The sequence below is a fragment of the Malus sylvestris genome, chromosome 7 (assembly GCF_916048215.2).
Source record: "Malus sylvestris chromosome 7, drMalSylv7.2, whole genome shotgun sequence".
Lineage (NCBI taxonomy): Eukaryota > Viridiplantae > Streptophyta > Magnoliopsida > Rosales > Rosaceae > Malus > Malus sylvestris.
The window spans coordinates 9,556,943-9,578,382 of record NC_062266.1 but is presented as its reverse complement, the minus strand read 5'-3'; the positions used below and the strand labels follow the sequence as shown (position 1 = coordinate 9,578,382).

General features: G+C 36.1%; 1 protein-coding gene and 1 long non-coding RNA gene across 5 annotated transcripts in view; one reads left to right on the top strand and one right to left on the bottom strand.

Moving 5' to 3' along the window:
* The first annotated feature begins 7,729 nt into the window (after positions 1-7,729).
* LOC126627811 (putative disease resistance protein At1g50180) overlaps positions 7,730-21,440 on the top strand; it is a 54,589-nt gene continuing 40,878 nt past the window's right edge. For all 4 annotated transcript variants that reach the window (XR_007625138.1, XM_050297366.1, XM_050297367.1 and 1 more), the window contains exon 1: positions 7,730-8,957. Coding sequence is in view for 3 of the 4 variants with exons in the window: in XM_050297366.1 (XP_050153323.1) it covers positions 7,904-8,957 (1,054 nt within the window). In the remaining variant the exon portion in view is untranslated. The remainder of the gene's footprint in view (positions 8,958-21,440) is intronic.
* On the bottom strand, positions 11,244-13,499 carry LOC126627867 (uncharacterized). Its single transcript, XR_007625152.1, has 3 exons — positions 12,990-13,499; positions 12,095-12,154; positions 11,244-11,380 (listed from the first exon to the last, which is right to left on the bottom strand). It is a non-coding gene; the product is annotated as an uncharacterized LOC126627867 (long non-coding RNA).

The following is a 21,440-nucleotide window of genomic DNA, read 5'->3' as shown; positions in this document are numbered from 1 at the left end:
GTCTCGCCGAAGCGCATCGTCAGCAGACTCGTTTAATTGGAAATTGCGCAGTCGTTCAATTATGAGCCTATCAACTTCTTCTTGAATTTGCCTCTGTTGGGGCAATGGAATTTTCGACTGCCCCAGGCCGTGATCTATAGGTTTGAGTTGCTTTTCCCTATGCTTGACTCGTCCATGTCACGGCTGCGGTGCATGTGGCATGTATCAGGCAAGGGAACGGGCTTTTGCAGGCTGTCGGTTGAACTTGAGTCGGATTAAGTGACTGCTTCTCTCCGTCTTTCGTATCCTGATTGGATTCCATTGAGTGATGATCCGGAATCCCCTGTGGTGCATTGGTTCCGTTAGGTGGTCCAAAATTCCCTTTTTTCAGAGATGTAGTCTTCGGCCGAACTGTGGTGCTCTAGCCCGCATTTCGACGTGTTGTATGTGTTATTGATGATGTGATGGTTGGCATTATTGATGGATGTGATTATGGAATGATGTTGGTTATGGTTATGGTAATTATGATTAGACTCGTTGAACTTTATGACTAGTGAATATGATTGTGCTCCGTCGTTTGTCCCTTGTAATATTGCATGTTATGCATTGTGATATATTGTTGAGACATAGTGATTTAATTGATGAATATTCGAGTGTAGTGAAATGACGAACTACGAATAGTTTGATCCCTAATGAGAGTACGTAGGCAGTCTAACGAGGAGGTTAGATGCAGCCATAAAGTATACGAAAAACTACTATGCGATTCGATTCTCGAGTTGTGCTTTGTACTTATCCTGGAGGTAAGGTATGTTAGATATACGGGTATTGGTGTCATCATGTGTCGATCTTGGACATATGTTGAGATCGGGGCGTGACAAGGCAGCTCAAGAGAAGGGGGGAAAAAAAACTCCATCTACACTAGTTTTGGCAAGTTTTTTGCTAAGCATACAAGCCCTAAGCACTATTTTTAGAGATACTGACTTTTCAGACGTCAATTGACCAAACCCCTCCCCCCACGTCGGCGCATGTGGCTTTGACCTTGATCAAATGTGTTTATTTGTTTTGTCCGTACAAATTCATCAAGATTGAAGACGGCGAATTTTTGTTACCATAACTCTCAATTCTCAAAATTTTCCCGTTTTACCATGAAGTTCGAGTGCATGCTTTCTTTTTCCTTTCATTTATAAAAGAATAAACCGTAATCATATAATTTGTTCCACAAATTGAATGATTTTTTTTTCTTAAATAATGTCTCAAATGTACAAATCAAAGTGATGCAACAAGTTAGCTTCTTGTAATATCAAGTACTGATAATTTATTCTGGAATTGGCGAACCGATCTCTCTACTTTAATTGAATGATATATTTTCATGGTGTTAAATATACTTAACCCTGGATATTACTACTTGCCTAATCTTTAGTTATTGTTTTGCACATTCTATAACAAAAGTTTGAAACAGAAAAAGCCTGCTCTGAGGTCTGCAGACCGAATCGCTATCTCAAACTCTTAGCTTCATCAATGCTTAATCGCTGGCGGTTTAGTTTGTTGAAATGCCGGCAACTCTGCGGACTGAGGATGAACTACACTTTCATATATTATTTATCATAGGCTCCAATGGCACTGTAAAGGAGTGTAGTTAGTTTGTCCAAATGTTTAATTTGACCATATGTACGTGCATTTTCGGTGTTCCCTTTGTAAACTCATTACCATTAACAGAAAAATTACGTATATCATTTTCAAGGGATTGCGTATCGTACTGCTGTATTAATTGAGACGAAAAAAATCATACAGATGGCTTCGGAAAGAACTTAGTAACTTTCTTATCTAAAATTGCTTTTATGATAGAAGACGATTTTGGCAATTTAATATAATGGAAGTTTTAGGAATTGATAAAAGGGTAGGATGCTGTAATTCTACCAATTCCTTTTTCATAAGGGCGGAATGCAAGGAGGGACTACTTGATAACGCCTAACGGCTACACAACTTGAATAGTGGTTCACATGTGGCAGTCAGTTGAGAGAGAAATCTCCCTATATAGTTCAGGTTAAGTTTTCTTTCTGTGTTTTGGGAGCTGAGCTACTTCGTCACTTGGAAGTTTCGCTTCACTGATTCTTTATTTTGTTCATGAGTTCTTCCTGCAAGTCATTGAAATTTCGCATCTCGACCCAATGACGGGAGAATTGTCTTATATTCCCTTCCTCCAAGACAAACGAGTCACGGAAAAACTGACTAACCCCCCTGCCTTTGAATTAGGGTTGCTTTCGTGCAAGTCTATTTAGGATCACTTCCTATTGTCTATACACGTTATTTCAACATTAACGATTTGCTTAACTCTTTAGGAAGATACGGGAGGAGATTTCGTTTCATTGAACATGGAATATGGTCACTTCCAAAGAGCTTCTGGAATTTGGAAATTGTACTAGGTGCGTTTTGTTGAACATGTATACTTTGAATGGTTCAAAAACAGAGACTTTTTGGGTTAATAAACAAATACCAACCACACCCACACCACCCAAAGTAACGTCTTTGAATGGTTCTCCTGCCCCGGTCTTTTGAACCTGCCTTTGAATGGTTCAAAAATGGAGACTTTTTGGGTTAATAAACAAAGACCAAGACTCTGAGAAATTTTTCAAAGTGAAGAACACGATTCGGTACATTAAATGTCATAATACAAGCGGTTGAAAACTGAAGAAAAAAAAATTTCAACCACTTGTACCATGACACTTGGTGTACCGGCTCGTGTTTCTGGCACATTAAAAATTTTCTCCAAGACTTAGTAACTTGCAATGTTAATAACATATTTAAAAATGAATCAATAATTTAGCTAAGGGATCTAAGTAACACTCCTAATAACTTGCTCAAGTTATTTTTGTCAGGCTAATTCTATTCGTCCAACAAATGTTTATTATCCGTTAGGCAAAAATTTGAGCGACGAGTTTTACACGACGATCTATGCCTGGCGGAATGTTGTTGAGCAAAGTTGTAGGCAATAAAAATGTATTTTGCCTGGAGAATTTTTTTTTTTTTTGTAGTGAACTTGCTCAAGTTGCTGCAGCAAATACTTTCTTTTTTGGTTTATAAACAAAGATTATAAGTAACACAACTAACAATTTGCTCAAGTTGCTGCAACAAATACTTTATTTTTTGTTAAAAAACAAAGATTTTTTTATTAAGAAACAAAAACTAAGACTCAGACACTTGATTTTAAGAACATATTTAAAAATGAATCAATAATTTAGTTGATGGATAAAGGTAACACAACTAGGAATACGAGTAGTCGAACGCTAGTTGTACAAATCCAATTGAATAAACAAGGCTAAACTGTCAATTTGGCCTCTGAACTATCACTCAACTTTTGATTTCCCACCTGAACTTTTTAATTGGAAAATTAAGGACTTAAACTAATTTTTTTGGCCGATTTTCCCCTACCGTTAGTTTTTCATAGATTTCATCCAAATTAACGTTAACTATTATCATGTGCACACCATGTAACTCTCCTTTGTGGATAAAAGCATCACTTCACTAGACCTTTAGACACAAAAGCTATAGAATCACACATATTTGCATAGGTTTATATTTTAGAAATCTAAGGTTTTCAATTATTTTAAAGAATGAAGCGACCAAACTACCTACACTTGTTATGCACATGCTTTCATTTAACAAAAAATTGGATGAAATGAATGAAAAATTAACAGAAGGGTGTAAATCGGCAAAAAAAAATTAGTTTAAATCCTTAATTTTCCAATTAAAAAGTTCAGGGGAAAAATCGAAAGTTAGGTGGTAGTTCAGGAGACATATCGACAGTTTACTTGAGAAACAAAGACCAAGATTCAGAAAGGTGCAAAGACCAAGAATCAGAAAACAATATTAGCTACGAAATCACAACTAATTGAAACTGAGTGGTAACTTTAAGAAGGCCACGTAAATAGTGAAAATTAATTCGCCCGAACTCTAATAAAATCGATTCGCTCCATCAAATAGCTACCAAAATAACGTCAGACAGCAACCCACAATTATAAAGAATAAAACAATATTAGCCTGCTATAAAAGAAATGATCTAGCAATTGGCACATTTTGCAAAAGACTAATATTATCCTTATTATTTATGGGAATTGTTATTAGCATTTCAAAAATCTCATTTGAAACTCCAAATTTTTTATAATTAAAAAAAAAGACTTGTGAGGATTGTAAAATGAGATTTTTGAAGTACTAATAATAATTCCCTTATTTATTTGTACCATTATTTATACTATTATTGTAATAAAGATGAAATCTACATATATTGATGAGTCTTACTTTTATTAGAAATATAACACAAATATATGATAAGAAAAAAAAATTTGTTTCGCAAATCACATTTGCTTAATTATTTGACACAAATAGCATTTCTTCATCTATTATAGAAGAAACCAATGACGAAAATTCAGTTCGACAACTCATTTAGTAGGCCACATGATAGGGTCCATGCGGAAAGAAACCACATGAAAATTATGGAATCACCAAATTATTGGAACCCCTTCAATCTCCACCGTTGATTCCCCAGTTTGACAATCGTGGCTTGCCCAAGAACATGGTGTAAGCAAAATCATGTCTCTTTTCGCAGCCACGTGCCATGTAGCCGTGTAACAGGATGAAAAAGGAAGGGTAGCATGGTCCTTGCCCGTGGGGCACGGCCAGTGGTCATGGGCCCGGGAGAAAAGGATCTTGACGTAGAGCCAGCATGGTCCTGAGAAAGGAATTAAATATCGATATTATCGGCGAAATATCGCCGATAATATCGTTATTTTCACATAGCGATATTTTCAACGTTTACAGTTAATTATCGTAATAATATCGCGATAATATCGCTAATATCGATAATATCGCGATATTAACGATATTATCGCGATATTAACCATAATATCGCCGAGGCTCCTCCGTCGTCGTCGCAACGGCAGCCAAAAATGAGCAATCCACGCTCAGACCCTGAAAATGAGCAATCCTCTCTCTGCAATCCACGCTCAGACCCTGAAAATGAGCAATCCCTTTCTCCAGATCCCAAAACCCGCTCGGATTTGATTGGGGGGGGGGAGAACTGGAGAATGATCGAGAGACTGAGGGAGAAGAAGAAGGATGGAGAGACTGAGGGAGAAGGATGGACGGAGAGACTGAGGGACCCAGGAGCCGTGGTCGAGCCCCCGCTGGGTGTCCACGTCGACGCGGCCAAAGCCCGACGAGGTCAGCAGCTGCTTGACGTAGTTGGAGAGGTGGGGGGAGCCAGGGGCGGGGTACTTGATCTGGTACATGGATCTGGGGAAGCCATAGAAGTCGTAGATGGTGCTGTAGCGGCTAGAAATGGAGCTGACGGAGGGGACAGCGGTGTCCCAGTGGCCGGAGATGATGAGGATGGAGGTGGGTTTCTGAGAATACACCGTGTCTTTCCACGACTGGAGGAATTTTCTGGCCGGAAGCGACTCGTCGATGCTCAGCGTCGGCGATCCGTGGGATCGAGATCGAGGCTGAGGGAGAAGGATGGACGGATGGAGAGACTGAGGGAGAGAAGGATCGAGATCGAGGCTGAGAGAGAAGGATGGACAGACGACGGAGAGACTGAGGGAGAGAAGGATCGAGATCGAGGCTGAGGGAGAAGGATGGACGGACGACGGAGAGATTGAGGGAGAGAAGGAGAGACTGCGTGTGTGGTGTGTGGTGTGTGCGTGTGTGGTGTGTGCGGTCTGCGTGTGTTGCAGAGAAGAGATGGGGGGCAGAAGAAGAAACAAGGAGACTGTGGGAGAAGGATCGAGAGAGCCCTGCACGAATCCCTCTACGTTTCTAAAAGATAATTAAATATGAGGAAATTGTGAGATCTGACATGTGGCTAGAAATGCCGTGTGAAAGTTTCCATATTGCACATGTATATATTATTGTCAGTTTTTCTCTTACTTTTCAAATTGTTTGTTCCACATTTGTTAATTTCATTATATATAAATGATTTTGGTGTGTTTAAATTTTTTTCATTAATTACTACATATTTTCTACATTCACAATGTTTGCCAGCTCGCTATATTATCAACTTAAATCAATTAAATTCATCATGCAATGCATTTCCTTCCAATTTTTTGTGATAAACTAATAGATAATTGACTAAATAAACATCCTGCAAAGTTTCAATAAAAATTTCCAAGTTTTTCTTACAATTTCCGTGGTTTCCATGTAATTTTTATCGATATCGATATTATCCCGATATTTCCATCGATATTTCCGTGTTTTCGGACTACCGATATTTTCGATATTACCGATATTTTCTTCCTTGGTCCTGAGTCAGGTGGATCCCTCGGCTTCTATGGTTTTGGTGGGTGTGGGTTCCCTAACAAAACTGTACGGACATGGTCCGTTGCGGTAGCCAGATTGATTTGAGACTGGGGGAATATTGGTGGAGATTGTTATCTAGCTTTCAGGTCATTCCACGTGGCAAGATCACAGTGGAGATGATCAAGGTTGACTGGGTATTGTGATTTGTAAAGGTGAGGTGGTGGATGAGGGGGTTGAAGGAAAATGAAGCAAATAGGAAATTATGGCCAATTGGAAAATATAAAATTATGGAGAACAAACCAAGAAAAACCCACCAAAAGAATTATTGTTTTTTGTTTGGTTGATATTACAAGGCAAAGAGCCATCCTATTGAAACGGAAGGGATGGTTAATTTGTAAAATTTTGTTAGTGATCGATCATCTTTCTTTACTTCTCAAAGGATGTTGGTTAAGATGTTGAAAAGTTTATTCAAAGAGATTCTTGTATAAGTTTTATTATGTGTTTTTTTTATTACAAACAAAATTCTGCTCTAATCTTTAGTAAAAAAAAAAGGTGAAAGAGTTTAAATACAAAACGCAATTGTTTGAAAAAAGAAAACTATGTTAATTCACTACTTGTTTTATTTTCCTTTATATTTTGATGTAAAGTGTCTTCAATATTGTGACTTCCATGCCAAACGAAAAAGGGAAATATAGAAAGAATGAAAGAATGGGCCATTCCAACTTTGATCTTTGCTAAAAGCATGGATGTCATAATCGATCTTTACAAAATATCTTTAACTTTTTGTTCTTCGTCTTTGTTTTAATAAAATTCGAAACACCACTTGGACAATTAGGATTTTTGCAAATATCCCTTAAAGAAATTCTTTTGACAACTAACCAAGATTTTACTTTTAATGCGAATGTACCACCATTTTGTTAGTTTTTATTGGAAATTCACTTAAAAAATTGCTCTACTTAGCGTTACTCATACATAAAAGCCAACCAAAATGAAAAAAACTTGGAGACTTGAAACAAAGAACAGCCCTTGAAATGAAAAATGTCATTGAAAAAGGCTCATGTGCGAGGCATGTATTATTTTACATAATTTCCTTCCGAAATTGAAGGAAGTATATACATTTAAAGTAGCGTATTGATTGTATTACTTATGAAAATTAATAAAGATGTATCATTCACACTAAAAATAGAGACTGAGTGGTTAATTAGCAAAAATAAAATAAAATGGGTAGTAAGGAGTTGAAGAATTTCAGGCTTTGCCGGTTGGTAAGCTTTTGGTTTATAAATGGACAAAAAAAGACAAAAGCTTTATAAATGAACAAAAAAGAAAGAAAAAAGCAATAACTTCTTTTCTTATTTATTTATTTAGTTATTTCAAAACTAGAGATATTAGATAGGAATGTAGAAAATGATGAATAGTTGACCGGTAGTTGTACAGATCCAATTAACCGTTAGTGATGGAATGTAGAAAATGATGAATAGTTGACCGGTAGTTATACAGATCCAATTGAATAAAGAGCATGTGTAGCTGAGAAAAACAGAAGAGACTTCTCCGGTTAACCACTTGAATCAATCAGAGAAGCAGAAATCGGAAAGAAAGCTGGTTTAGCTTTTTTCTTTTGGCCGAAATTAGAAATATGGCTGAGGCCGTAGTTTCAATGGTAATTGAAGGGCTCACAGGCACTCTCGTTGAGGAAGTGAAGTTTTTTAGTGGAGTCCGCGATCAAATTGAGCATGCACAAACTGAGCTACTTTTGATGCAGGGCTTCCTGAAAGATGCAGATGCAAAACAAGGAGACAGTGAAGTAGTACGCATTTGGGTTCGAACTACAAGGGATGCTGGTTATGATTTGGAGGATGTCATTGAATCTTTTGCCTTGAAAGTGACTCTCAAAAGGGGAGGAAGTGTGAAGCTTGTTCTGAAAAGGTTTGCTTGCATCCTTAACGAAGTCATTAATCGTCACAAGATCGGTTCAGAAATTAAGAGCATTACGGCCAAACTTTCCGATTTGAGGTCGAAATTGCAAGGTTATAACATCAAACAAATAACGGGTACACAATATGAAGGTGCCTCTTCTTTTGAGAAGCAAAAGGAACAAAGACAAACTTATCCTCATGTTATTGAACGTGATGTTGTCGGGTTAGAGAAGGACGTGGAGATACTAGCCACGCAGTTGGTGAAAGAAGAAAACTATCCTCAAGTTGTATCTATTTGGGGGATAGGCGGTTCAGGAAAGACCACTCTTGCAAAACAAGTTTATAATCACAATGAAGTTGTTAAGCGTCACTTCGATTATTTTGCTTGGGTGTGTGTGTCACAACAATGTCAAGGAAAAGAGGTTTTGGAAGATATTTTGATCAAGCTTACTCGCGGTACAAAAAAAGAGGAAATAGAAGAAATTTCGAAAATGAAGAAGGATCAAATAGCAGAGAAGCTTTGTATCCTCCAAAAAGAAAAAAAATGTTTGGTGGTTCTTGATGACATTTGGACTCATGATGGGTGGAACTCTTTAAAACCTGGATTTCCAATAGGTGAGGAAACAAAGAGTCGTATATTACTCACCACTCGGAAGAAGGACGTTGCTGAAATTGCTGGAGGCAATGGTTTCATTCATGAATCTCGTGCGCTAGATGATAAGGAAAGTTGGGAACTGTTTAAAAAGATAGCAATCTCTGGGAGAGATCAAACAAGTATGTTTCTCACTTCTCATTCCACTCTATTATCATTAATTGTTTTTCTTTTGTTTATCTGTTAAGCCTAATAAATAGGGATTACTGCATTTCACTTATGTTTTCGATATAGTACGCACATCATTGTCCCTAATCGTTAAACTTAGGGTGCGTTTGTGTCACACATAGGACTCGAGTCACTAGAAAATCCTGAATCCCAAATGTGACCCAAAAGTAAAAAAAAATAAAAATTAAATAGAACAAAAAGAAACTGAAACAATTAATTCTTCTTATAAAATGAAACTCAAGAACTCTTTACATGGCTACAAAGAAAATAAATAAATTAACTTCTAACCTCACATCTAATTCAATCTCATCTCGCCTACCCTTGACTGTCTAATTTGAAAACTTGCATAACAATAGAAGGGCGTACTTCAACAGCTTAGTACGAACATAACTTATCCAACCTCTGCCAGGCTCTTGCCGCTTATCTTTCTCTCATCTCCGCCCTCTCTCAACTCTGACTCTCTCTCTCTCTCTCTCTCATCTTCAGCAAATTACAAAAAAAAATAAAAATAAAAACTAAAAACCCTAAACTATATTGCCACTGTCTGTTTGCTTAGTTGCTGAGTTTAGTGCTTTTGGTTCTTCAAATTGAAAGACAAAGGAGTTTCATTGTATTTGTGGCTGTGGATTTTGCTTTTGTCCTTAATTAAGAAATATTGCAATGCAAAGGGATGAAAAAAAAATCAGTTGAAAGCAGTAAAAGATTATAATTACTTATTCCTAATAGTATAAAACAATTAACTATTGGATTAATGATCCTATCATGTGTTTTTGCCTAACTATATTGATGGTAGTTCATATAGATTTTTTTTTATATCAGGTTTGATTATGTTCCACGCTCACGTAATGCTGAGACACTTATTATTTCAATTCTTAGCAAATATATTATATTACTTTCATTGATGACCCTTTACTACAGTGGTGAAAATGTGTTGTGCTTTTGCATGACGGCATGGGTTCGAACTTCGTCAGTAGCTAATCTAACATCTAACTTACTAATGCTATTGCTCGACTCAAAAAAAAAAAAAAAAACATTGGAATGGTATGACTAACTTAAAAGATTGAAATATGGAAATGCATGTTAAAGATACCATAACGATGTTTAATTGTCAAAAAAAGGAAATTATGACAATTTTTTTTTAATTTTCAAATTGTTAAAAAAAATGTGGACAGGTTAAAAAAAGGGTAAATGGCTATGCTGTTATGGTTAAATGTGTACACGAATATAGGTATGGTTAACTGTTTATAAAGGATTATGAGTATGTGTATAACCTTTTATGCAATCATCCTATGCGTAAACAGTTATGCGAGTAAGAGCTTAAACAGTTATAGATTAATAACCGCGGTTACCCACCCGACATAACTGCTGTCCATCCCTACCTGAGAGAGTTAAACACAACTATACACACAAAAAAAAAAAAAATTGAATCATTTCCACTACCCTCAGTTCCTTTCTCAATACCATAGTTCCATCCTCAACTCCCAACATGAGTAGACCACCAATATGTCATTTCATTTTTCACATATATCACATTGTTTTTCAACAGCAACAACTAACACACCACGACCCGGAATGTCCACTAGGACCCCGAATCGAGCCGTGCTGGCCGACACTTGGAAGGTGACGAAGTCATAAGGGTGATAATGTATAAAATGTGAATAAATTAAAATCTAAAAGTGGTTAAGTACACGAGTGCGCGGTGAGCGGGTCTGGACCAATTTCACACATGATACAGAGCATTAGTACAATAAGGTAAGATAATTATTATACCATCATAAGAAGACATATGTACTGAAAAGTGCCACGAATCCTCGTCGATACGGAACTCTGCTGCTAGAACCTAGAGGGATACAAAAATAGAAAAATGTGAGTGAGTGAAACAAAACTTTTCAAACCAATTTCAATTACCAAAGGTAGTAGCCCCTCGCCGTAACACCTGTATAATTTCCCAGAAAATAGAATACATGTCTATCTCAATCCCATACACGGCATAACAAAGTCCACATGAATATCATGACATAGATCTCAATAAACATATATATCTCATCAACATGTTAGCCGAAGTCACCTAACATGGCATGTACGGCTGAATCAATATCTCATCAATCGTTGCTAGCATATAAATCGGAGTCACCTGTACGACATTGTCACGCCCCGGACCCGGGGTCGGTAGTAAAAACTTGAACCCGAATCCGAAACGCGAACTAAAAACTAAATAATTAAAGTAAAACTGAAACGGGTTGGAAAATAAAATTCTTCTTATTTAAAATAACTCAATAGTTCTTTACAAGGCCAAAATAAAGAAATACAAAATTCTATCCTCACACTTAATCCGATCTCATCCCGTCTACCCTCTTAGATTGTTTAGTTCGTAAACCTGCATAACAATAGAGGGGTGAGCTTCAACAGCTCAGTAGGGACATAACCTTACCATAGTATATTGACAATATTAAATTAAGTATCATGACATCTTATAATCAGTATCAAATCATCATCGATAACAATGCATGAGTGCAGTGCAATACTCTTCATCTCTACCCGTTAATTCATATAATAAAACATGCGGACCTGCACGTCCCATACCGTGCATTTTACCTCTGCAGTGGTGGTTCGAATGTTTTAATACACAAATTAACCCCCTGTAACTCAATCATCCCAATTTCCCCTTTTGTTAGTCATCTTGCCAAAACCCTTCGTCGCCAGTCCCGAATTACCCTTAAAGAATTTGTGCACTGTGGGCTCGCCTGAGACCTGGTACCTGCTAAGAGTTTGGCTCAACTACACAAAAGATCCTTTCCAACTACCCTCATTTCCAATTCCTTCTCACCACTGAAACTCCAACCACACGACCAATTATGAATGATTCACAAATATTTTCATTTATCATTCACATATACCATAGTATATTCTCAACCAATAGCATTTCATCAATAATTCCATAACGAATAACAAGTAAACACGCAAGAGCAGTATTTGTCCAATTAGCAACCCATATCACATTAATCAACCAACAAGATCGATAATAATAGTATAATGCTTCACGAAATTTAATAAAGCCAATCTCCGTAAAGGTCTGCTGTATTTCCCCTACCTGGATTCCAAAGCATTGCTCCGAGATATTAACACAAGAAACCACAACTGTGATAAGCTCCTATTCACAAGTATAAGAAAATCACTATATGCAAGACAAGAACTTTAATCCCAGTCAAAGCACTTGAGATTACTAACTTAACAACACCTATTTCAAATGCCCTTTTGGTTGATCTAAAATAATAACATGGTCATAACAGAACGTTTGAATGAGTACAACTTGCAGAACAAGGGACATGTGAAATACAAATATAAATATGCATGCTGTCTTTTTGGTGTATAAGCTGGGAACATAACTTTAGCCAATAATTAAATAAAGTCTTTCATATGATTAATGAATAAGTATATTAAACCACATATATAAGCAAATTACCAAATGCATGACATGAACTCTAATCCTAATTAATGTATTTAAGTTTATCGATTCCGCAATACTAATTCACAAGTTATTATATGTTGATCAACTCCAAACACATGCTTTACTTGATACAGTTGAAACTATACCTATGAATATATGCAGATAGTTCCATGCTGAGAAAGCTAGCTTGGTTTACTCAGACTTGTGCAAAGTTATATGCATGAATACCAGCATATACATATATAGTTTCTCTCAAACCAATAAGAAAGATATATGTTCGAATTAATATGCTTAAGCCCTCTTTTATATAACAACCTCTAATAAAGGTAAGAGATCATATTTAGCATGTGGTAATTATGTATAGGTTCAGTCCTATCACTTTTGTGTAGGTAAGATTATCTCCAATTGTAAAGTCTGATAGCCAAACGTCTATGCAGATATACACACATATATAATACAACCAACATAGATAAAACACGACTGAGTTCTACAATATATAGAGCTATGGAAAGACTAAAGAAAATCTGAGAATCATTACCCATATTTATCCTGCTACAGATTTGACACCGCCGATTAAGAAGCACCTCAGCTTCTGGTTTCTTACTCCCTTCTCTTTCTCTCTCTCTCTCTCTCTATATATATATAAATATATACACGCACAGCATATGTATGTGTATATACACACACACATATAAACACTATATGAGCTCCAGAGCATGCAGTGCATGCTAGCTTGTGTTCGAAAACAATGGAGTTGATCTCCTATTTATAGGTTACTAAACGGAAACTACAAAGCCCCTTATTGGTTGAAGTTGGCGGCTGACCACAGCTGTTAAGCTAGTTGTAGGCACTGAGGAGAAAGAAGATAGCAACTAATTCAGGTGAGTACACGTGGTCTTAAGTCATAGACCGCAAGAAGAGATGGCAATCTCATTCAAAATATTTGTGTTGGCTTCTAAGTGGCCAAGTGGGTCAGTCAAAACAAACTAATTATATATACATACATATAAATACATACGTACATGTACATATGTATACACATTAAATACGGGATCTTACAATTGTGAGAACCCATATTTTATATTGGTGAAAGCCCTATGTTTAAGTTATTATTTATTTTATTAGACTTGAAGCTAAGTTTTGGAATATTTTTCTTAGTTAATCCCTAGAACCATGCTTATGCTCAGTCATAAGTTTATAAGGTGGACGTGTGAAGCTTACCATGCGGCCTTATCTCCTATCCTTTTTAAGGTGCTTGTAAGCACCATGCTGGGTTGGACGTGTAGCTCCACAATTCAAGTCTTGCATCCAGTTGACACATCTTATTGCCACCATTTAATCATTAGCTTAATCACCTAGTTAGGTGTCATCTCCTCATGTTATGATTCCATGCCAATTGACACGTGCCTTTATGAGTCACAAAGTTTTGGAGCCATTCGGTACTATAAATAGGAGCTTTGCTCCATTGTTTTTGGAGCATAAAAAGAAGGAAACATGCAGAGCATGCAATATATATGTGGTGTGCGTATATATTTATATATACGTTAGAGTGAGAGCTTAGAAAGAAAAGAAAAAGGGAAAGCTAGTTTGAGGTGTGCGGAGATGTTAGTTGGGTTGTCTTGCCAAAGCTTGGATTATCAAAGTGAGTGGTTTATGTAATGTGTTTCAAAGTATTCTTATTTTCTGATAAATGAAAACCACGAACTATTGTGGGTTTTATCTATTTATAAATCTCTATCTATTTCAAGTCAAGCATGTTGGACTTGTTGAAATGTTTTGGAGTTATTATATATCGTGATATGTGGATTATTTGGAAATGTTCATGGAGCATGAGAACTTTAGTGTTGCATTAATCTGAGGGATAAATGTAAACTGCACACGGGGACATTAGGGCAGATGGCCATTAGGGGTTACGTGGTGAGTTACAATTTATGAAGGATATAATGGACACGTAAAGGGATGATGTGATATGGAATTATGTGGCTAAAGCTTTGATATTATTATCCTATTTTATAGTGGTTAAAATGGCAAGCTTGACTGACATATTACATATTCTACTCACTGAGCGACGGTGGTTGTTGCTCACCCCTCACCTATTATTTTACAGATGAGTTATTTGGCAATACAAGTGTTATTTGGCAAGACAGGTGTTGGACAAGCTGAGGTTGTTGAGAAGTTTAAGGATTTTAATTTATTACTTTTGTACACCCTGTAAGGTTTTGGAGTTATTTTAATAAGAGGAGTTCATTTTTCAACCCGTGTCAATTTTCTTTTATTTATTTAGTTTTACTCGCGTTTCGGATTCGGGTTCAAGTTTTTACTACCGACCCCGGGTCCGGGGCGTGACAGACATATCCATATCTCATCAATCAATGCTAGCTCATAAGTCAGAGTCACCTGTAGTGATCTGTACGACATATTCATATTTCATCAATCAATGCTAGCTCATAAGTCGGAATCACCTCTAGTGATCCGTACGACTGTATTCATATTTCATCGCATATGCAAATAATATGTCAGCCGGATCCACCTCTTGTGGCCTGTACGGCTAAGTCTATAGCTCATATCTCAATCTAGCCGGAATCACCTCTAGTGACCTATACGACACTACGCCTGCACACGAGTCGGAACCACTGTAGTGGTCTGTACGACAGGACTGGGTGTAAATGAATACGCTCAAGTGCTATGATCACGTAAAGAGTCACCTATGAGTCGGAACCACCTATAGTGGTCTGTAAGACATACTTGTGCACCTACCTTAAATTCAAGGTGAGCGTATGGTGCGGGAGGTGAACATTACGTGAAGGACTGTGCCCTGGCCACGGGCGGGAGCACTAACACCGGGGTGCAGGTTTATGAGCTTTAAATGCATCTAATACCACATGTACAACTCATAAGCAACCTGTACGACAATGCCAGAGTTGCCTACTATTGCAACCTATACGACCGTGTCAGAGTTACTTAAAATATAAATGTAGTCATACCCAGTGGCGAAGCCACGTGAGGACGAGGAGTGGCGACCGCCCCTCCCCTCGCCAGAAAACACAGCTGAAGCCGAGGTTTCGCCCCTCCCCTCACCGGAAAACCCAGCCCCTCCATCTCTGTTTTGGCACCGGTGAACTGGTCTGCTGCTGCGTGCAGCAGCACTGGGTTCTTTTTTTTCTTTTTAAATTAATAAAAAATTTAAAATGTGGCCCGCATGTCCCAAAGTTAGGCCCCTCCATGTCTCATGTCTGTTTCAAATTAGTGCCCCTCCACGGGAAACTTTCAATGTTTGAAAAAAACCAAAAAATAATATATGTAATGGGGGGACCGCGTGGCATGTCCCCCATTCCTTCACTTAGTCAGCCCGCGTGTCATGCTTTACAATTCCAAATCTCTCCCTTCCCCAATCAGAGAGAGAGAGTGCAAAGCTTCTCCCAAAATCCCAGCAGCCTGAGCCTGCTGCCAACGCCCAACCCCAACGGAACGGAAAATAAATCCCCATTGGCTGATTTCTGTTGGCTTTTTGCTGCTAACACTAGCCACTCCAACCGCTAAGCCGACTTCTAGCCTTCAATTTCAAAGGTAAATTTTTTAATTCCTAAATTTATAATCCCTAACCCTAATTAATTATTTAATACAAATTTTGTTTAATTAGTATAGAATCATATGGTAATGCACTAATATGGTTATTGGTTATTGATTATTGATATGATTCTATGATTATTGATTGATATGAAATTATGAAATTATTTTTTAGGGTGAAAATTAAAATTTGAATTTTTGATTAGTTGTATTCATATGATTAGTTGAATGAATTTTTTATTTATTTAAGAATTTATATGCTTATTGGTATTGATTAATTGAATTGTTGGTTGGGTTATTATGCATATTAGTATAGTCTACTCTAGGATTAAGAGTCTAAGATTTTTTTTTCTTTCCATTTTACAATTACGTAATGGAACGGTACTATAAGAAACAATGCTTAAATCCTCCTTCAAACATTTCGGGTAGTCCTTCTCCTTCAAATATTCCAAGTAGTCATCTCTTCCTCCTTCAAATATAAGAAGTCCTCCTTTGAATATTCCGAGTAGTTCACAACAAAGTGAGCCCACTGAGTTGGATGAAATATTGGCTAATCTTCATGCAGACCCTGGATATAGACGTCGAATGCTTGATTATCCACCTAATTATCGTGAAGCACTTCGCCACTCCCCCCGTCAATTTCTGGCTTCGCCACTGGTCATACCATAACCCCATCAGTTCAACTAATACCGTATACTTACCTGAACTTACCTGTGTGTCATGCGTTCATTCTTGCACTCCAAAGCGTTCACAATAATTATGTGTAAGGAATATACATATGGATATACCAGGATGTAAATCTGAATTTCAACCAAATCATAATATTTCCAGATATATAAACATATAAACAAATGGCCTAAAATGCAATAACTGTAACGCCCCACTCTCGAACCATTTACTTTTGGGAATAATTATCAGTGACAAGCCCAGCAAAACACTAGTTTAAATTAATTATCACTACTTACGATTCTTTACTTCAATCACTAAATTTCTTACATATCGATTTATGATCAACATTTAACCATCAAATTCATAAGGTTAAACCTCGCTTTTTCCACCAACCTTCTTCACATTGTTCAATTCCCCAAACAAGGCTGTTGTCTCAATTATTTAGTCTCATTTATTGTATGGCTGCATCTAACGTCTGGTTAGACTGCCTACGTACCCTAAACAAGGATCAAGCCATTCGTAGTTCACTATAATTATTTGTAGGTACATACATAAATAACTTTAGAAATGTTTGTGAAATTATCAATTATACACCTATGATAAGGGGAAAAGATCCACTCACCTGGAGCCCACGCTATGATTCACTAGCACGTACATCGAGGTGTCCCGAACAATTGGCGCCTATAACAATTATCAAATTACATCTCAGAACTCTTATCAATATAATAAGTAATTCACACAAAGCACATCCTCAATGACATTCTAAAATGATTTGAGATCCATTGACCAAAGGTCAACCGTCGGTCAAAGATCGACGGTGGGGTCCACAACCCTACATAACTCAATCCAGGAGATCTGCAGCTCAGATTTCTGATCTGTAACTTCCAAAGATCCATATTGTGCTTATAAAAAAACATACTAAAATTTCATTACGATTCAACGATCGAATCTCCGCCAATTGCCCAAAACCAAGTGGCGGTTAACATTTATTTTATAATTCACTTAGGTCCCCGAACAATCTCTCACATCACAGTGCACCATCGTTAAGCTTTCCCTCCAATAAATTTGGAATTCCTAGTTCCATAAAAGAAATAAATAGTTTACTAGATAATCCCTATATAGCAACCAGGAGCTGAGTCTTTACAAAACACTAGGATTATGTTACCGTTTAAACATTATAATTCACTTAGGTCCCCAAACAATCTCTCACATTTATACACGCTGCCTTGCTGGACAAATATTAAGTTTCTATGCGAGTTACATAAATTAACTACAAATGTTTGCGTAATTACAGTTCTACCCCTTAATTTCTGACTCCCGCTGCTCATATTTCTCTCTTCTCCGGCAAATTGAAAAAAAAAACAGAAAAAAAAAGAAAAAAGGGTTTCATTGGATTTGTGGTTGTGGAATTTACTTTTGCCACTGTCTGTTTGCATTGTTGCTGAGATTTAGTGCTTTGGGTTCTTCAAATTGCAAGACAAAAGAGTTTCATTGAATTTGTGGTTGTGGATTTTACTTTTGTCCTTAAGAAATATTGCAATGCCAAAGGATGAAAAAAAATCAGTTGAAAGCAGTAAAAGATTATAATTACTTACTCCTAATGGTGTAAAACAATTAATAATTGGATTAATGATCCTATCATGTGTTTTTGCATAAGTATATGGATAATAGTTCATATAAACTTTTTTTTTTCCTTTTAGCCAAAATCGTCCTTATGATTTGCATAACTCATCACTTTGATCCCTAAGATTTGAAATCAATAGAAGCGGTCTTTGAGTTTGTCCACCATCAATCATTTTGATCATTCATTGGAAAATTATGTTATATAAGGACCAAATAGCAAAATTACCCTCAATTTAATAAACAATTGGCCAACATGATTTGACAAAAATTGAAATTATTTTTGTCATTTTATTCTTATTTAATGGATTTTTTTTAAAGAATGACCAAAATGATTGATGGTAGACAAACTCAGGGACCACTTCTATTGATTTCAAATATCAGAGACCAAAGTTAAGAGTTCTACAAATTTCTTGGATCATTTTGGCTAAAAAACTTCTTTTTTTTTTTTTTTTTTTGTAATATCAGGTTTGCATATGTTCCATGCCCACTTAATGTTGAGACACCTATTATTTCAATTCTTAGCAAATATATTACATTACCTTCGTTGATAACACTTAAAAATATCGTCCGTAAACTATTATTTCAATTATTGGAATTGTATGAGGACTTAAAAGATTGAAATATAGAAATGTATGTTAAATATACCTATAATGGTGTTTAATTGTAAGAAAAAAAAGGAAACTATGACAAACTTCTTTTTAAATTTTTCAAGTTGGTAAAAAACGTGTAGACAGGTAAAAAATGGTAAACGGGATAAAATAAGGGTAAACAACCCTGCAATTACAGTTAAATGGATCCAAGGTTATAAGTATGGTTAACCGTTTATGAATGGATATGTGTATAACTATTTATGCAATCACCCAATGGGTAAATGATTATGTGGGTAAGAGCTTAAATAATTATGGATAAATAAACGTAGTTACCCATCCGTCATAACCGCAATCCATCCCTTTTTGAGATAGTTAAACTCAACTACACAAAAAATCATTTACACTATCCTCAATTCCTTTCTCAATACCTAAGTTCCATCCTCAACTCCCAACATAAGTAGACCACAACTATGTCATTTCATCTTTCACATATATCACAATGTTTTTCAACAACAACATTTCAAACCAAAGATGCACAATATTAACATTCAACCATAATGTTCAACGAATAAAATCAAATATCTTCACAAAATTTAATAAAGCCAATGTCCGTAAAGATTTATCGTATTTCTCCTACCTGGAGTCCAAAGCAAAGCTTGTACCAACGTCACATCACAGTGCACCAATGTTAAGCTTTCCCTGCAATATATTTGGAATTCCCAGTTCCATAAAAGAAATAAATAGGTTACTATATGATCCCTATATAGCAACCACGAACTTAGTCGTTATTTCACAACACTAGGTTTATGCTACCGTTTAAATATTATAAATTCGTGATTTTTGTTCACCACCATAAATTATGATATATGTTCACTATACATCTAATCATCTATCGTATGTTGTTTCATTTAACCTTAGTTAATTTTTTTCAAAATTGAAAATGTAACATTTAATATGAAAATTAAAAACTTACGGACACATTACAAATGATTAGACGTGTGATGAACATATACCATAATTATGATAGTGAGCAAAAATTCACCCTTACTGGACAAATAAATCTCACATTTATACACGCTGCCTTGCTGGACAAATAGTAAGTTTCTGTGCAATCGAGTTACATAAATTAACCACAATGTTTGGGTAATTACAGTTCTACCCCTTAATTTCTGAATATTACACAACAGCTCCAAAACTTCAATAAATCTTACAATAAGGACCTAGTAAACCTTACAATAAGGTCCTATCTGCAGGAACTGTACAACAGGGGTAAAATTTCAGATTCATTCTTCCATTTTCATACCAAAACTGGGCCAAATCATTTATGATGACTTCCAATACCAAATCACCATTTTAGTCCAAAGTTCAAACTTCCAATCATACTACATAATTCAATCCAGATTCAACAACAAAACGATTCCAGATATTTAAATCAAGCCTGCAACATGCTCTCTAATTCTCAACTGAAATTCCAAAAGGATCTACCCAACATCAACACTTTAAATCGATGATTAAAGCTTATGTAGTCATAAATCTCCAACATTGTAAATTGTAATGTTTTTTTTTTCTCCAGAAATCCGGAATTGAATTTGGTGAAGTACATAAAAAATTATGATAGAATATTTGATTTGGGTTTTTTTGTTTTCTTAATAATTTTATTTGGGCGTTTTTTTCGATTTAAATAATTTGATTTGGGGGTTTTTTTAATTTAAACTAGAAGATGTGCACACACTTTGTGTGTGAACAATTTCATTTTCTTTTTTGTTTTTGATTAAAGAGTGATTACTTTTTAAAATTTAAAAAAAGAGTATGAGACAATGACGATGAGATCTCTTAATAAGGGCATATTTTTCTTAATATTACATAATTACCATTTTGCCTTTTGTATGTAAATATTGTGTATCAAAAGTGAGGGCAAAATAAGAAAAATAGAAATATGATTGTCATTTTGTCAAAAGATACAAAATTACTATTTTGCCATTCTTTTTGTCAAGAGTGTGTCTCAACAGTGAGGGCAAAATTAGAAAAAGCAGGGAAAAAAAGTTCACAGTGGATCTTCTCTTAATATATATATATATATATATATATATGGGTGTTTGAGTGAAAGAGATGGCATGATTTTTAATGTTTCTCCAGACTTTGCTTCGAGAACTAAGAAAAACCATCAGGTCTTATGATTTAGATCAGGTGCACCGTACCACTTCTCAGCACCCCTCCTGGCTGGTCACTCAAGCAGCTATCACGTGGCAAGTCAGCCACACCTTGACTGTCACGTCGCATTCCAAAATTCCATTAAAAATTTGTCCTAGCTGTGAAAAATAATTCAAAAGATGCTATGAACTCGAAATCTTGTTCGTTTTCATCTTGTCACTTAAAAAATTATTCTACTTTGTTATCAACCAAGACTAATAACTTTAGTTAACTATTAAACTTAATTGATACTGATTAAACCTAACTGCATTTCAAGTAACTATGATTTCTTCCGTCCAAAATTCATTTTCTTGAGAAATCAGACACTAATATTTATGTTCTGCTGTCAA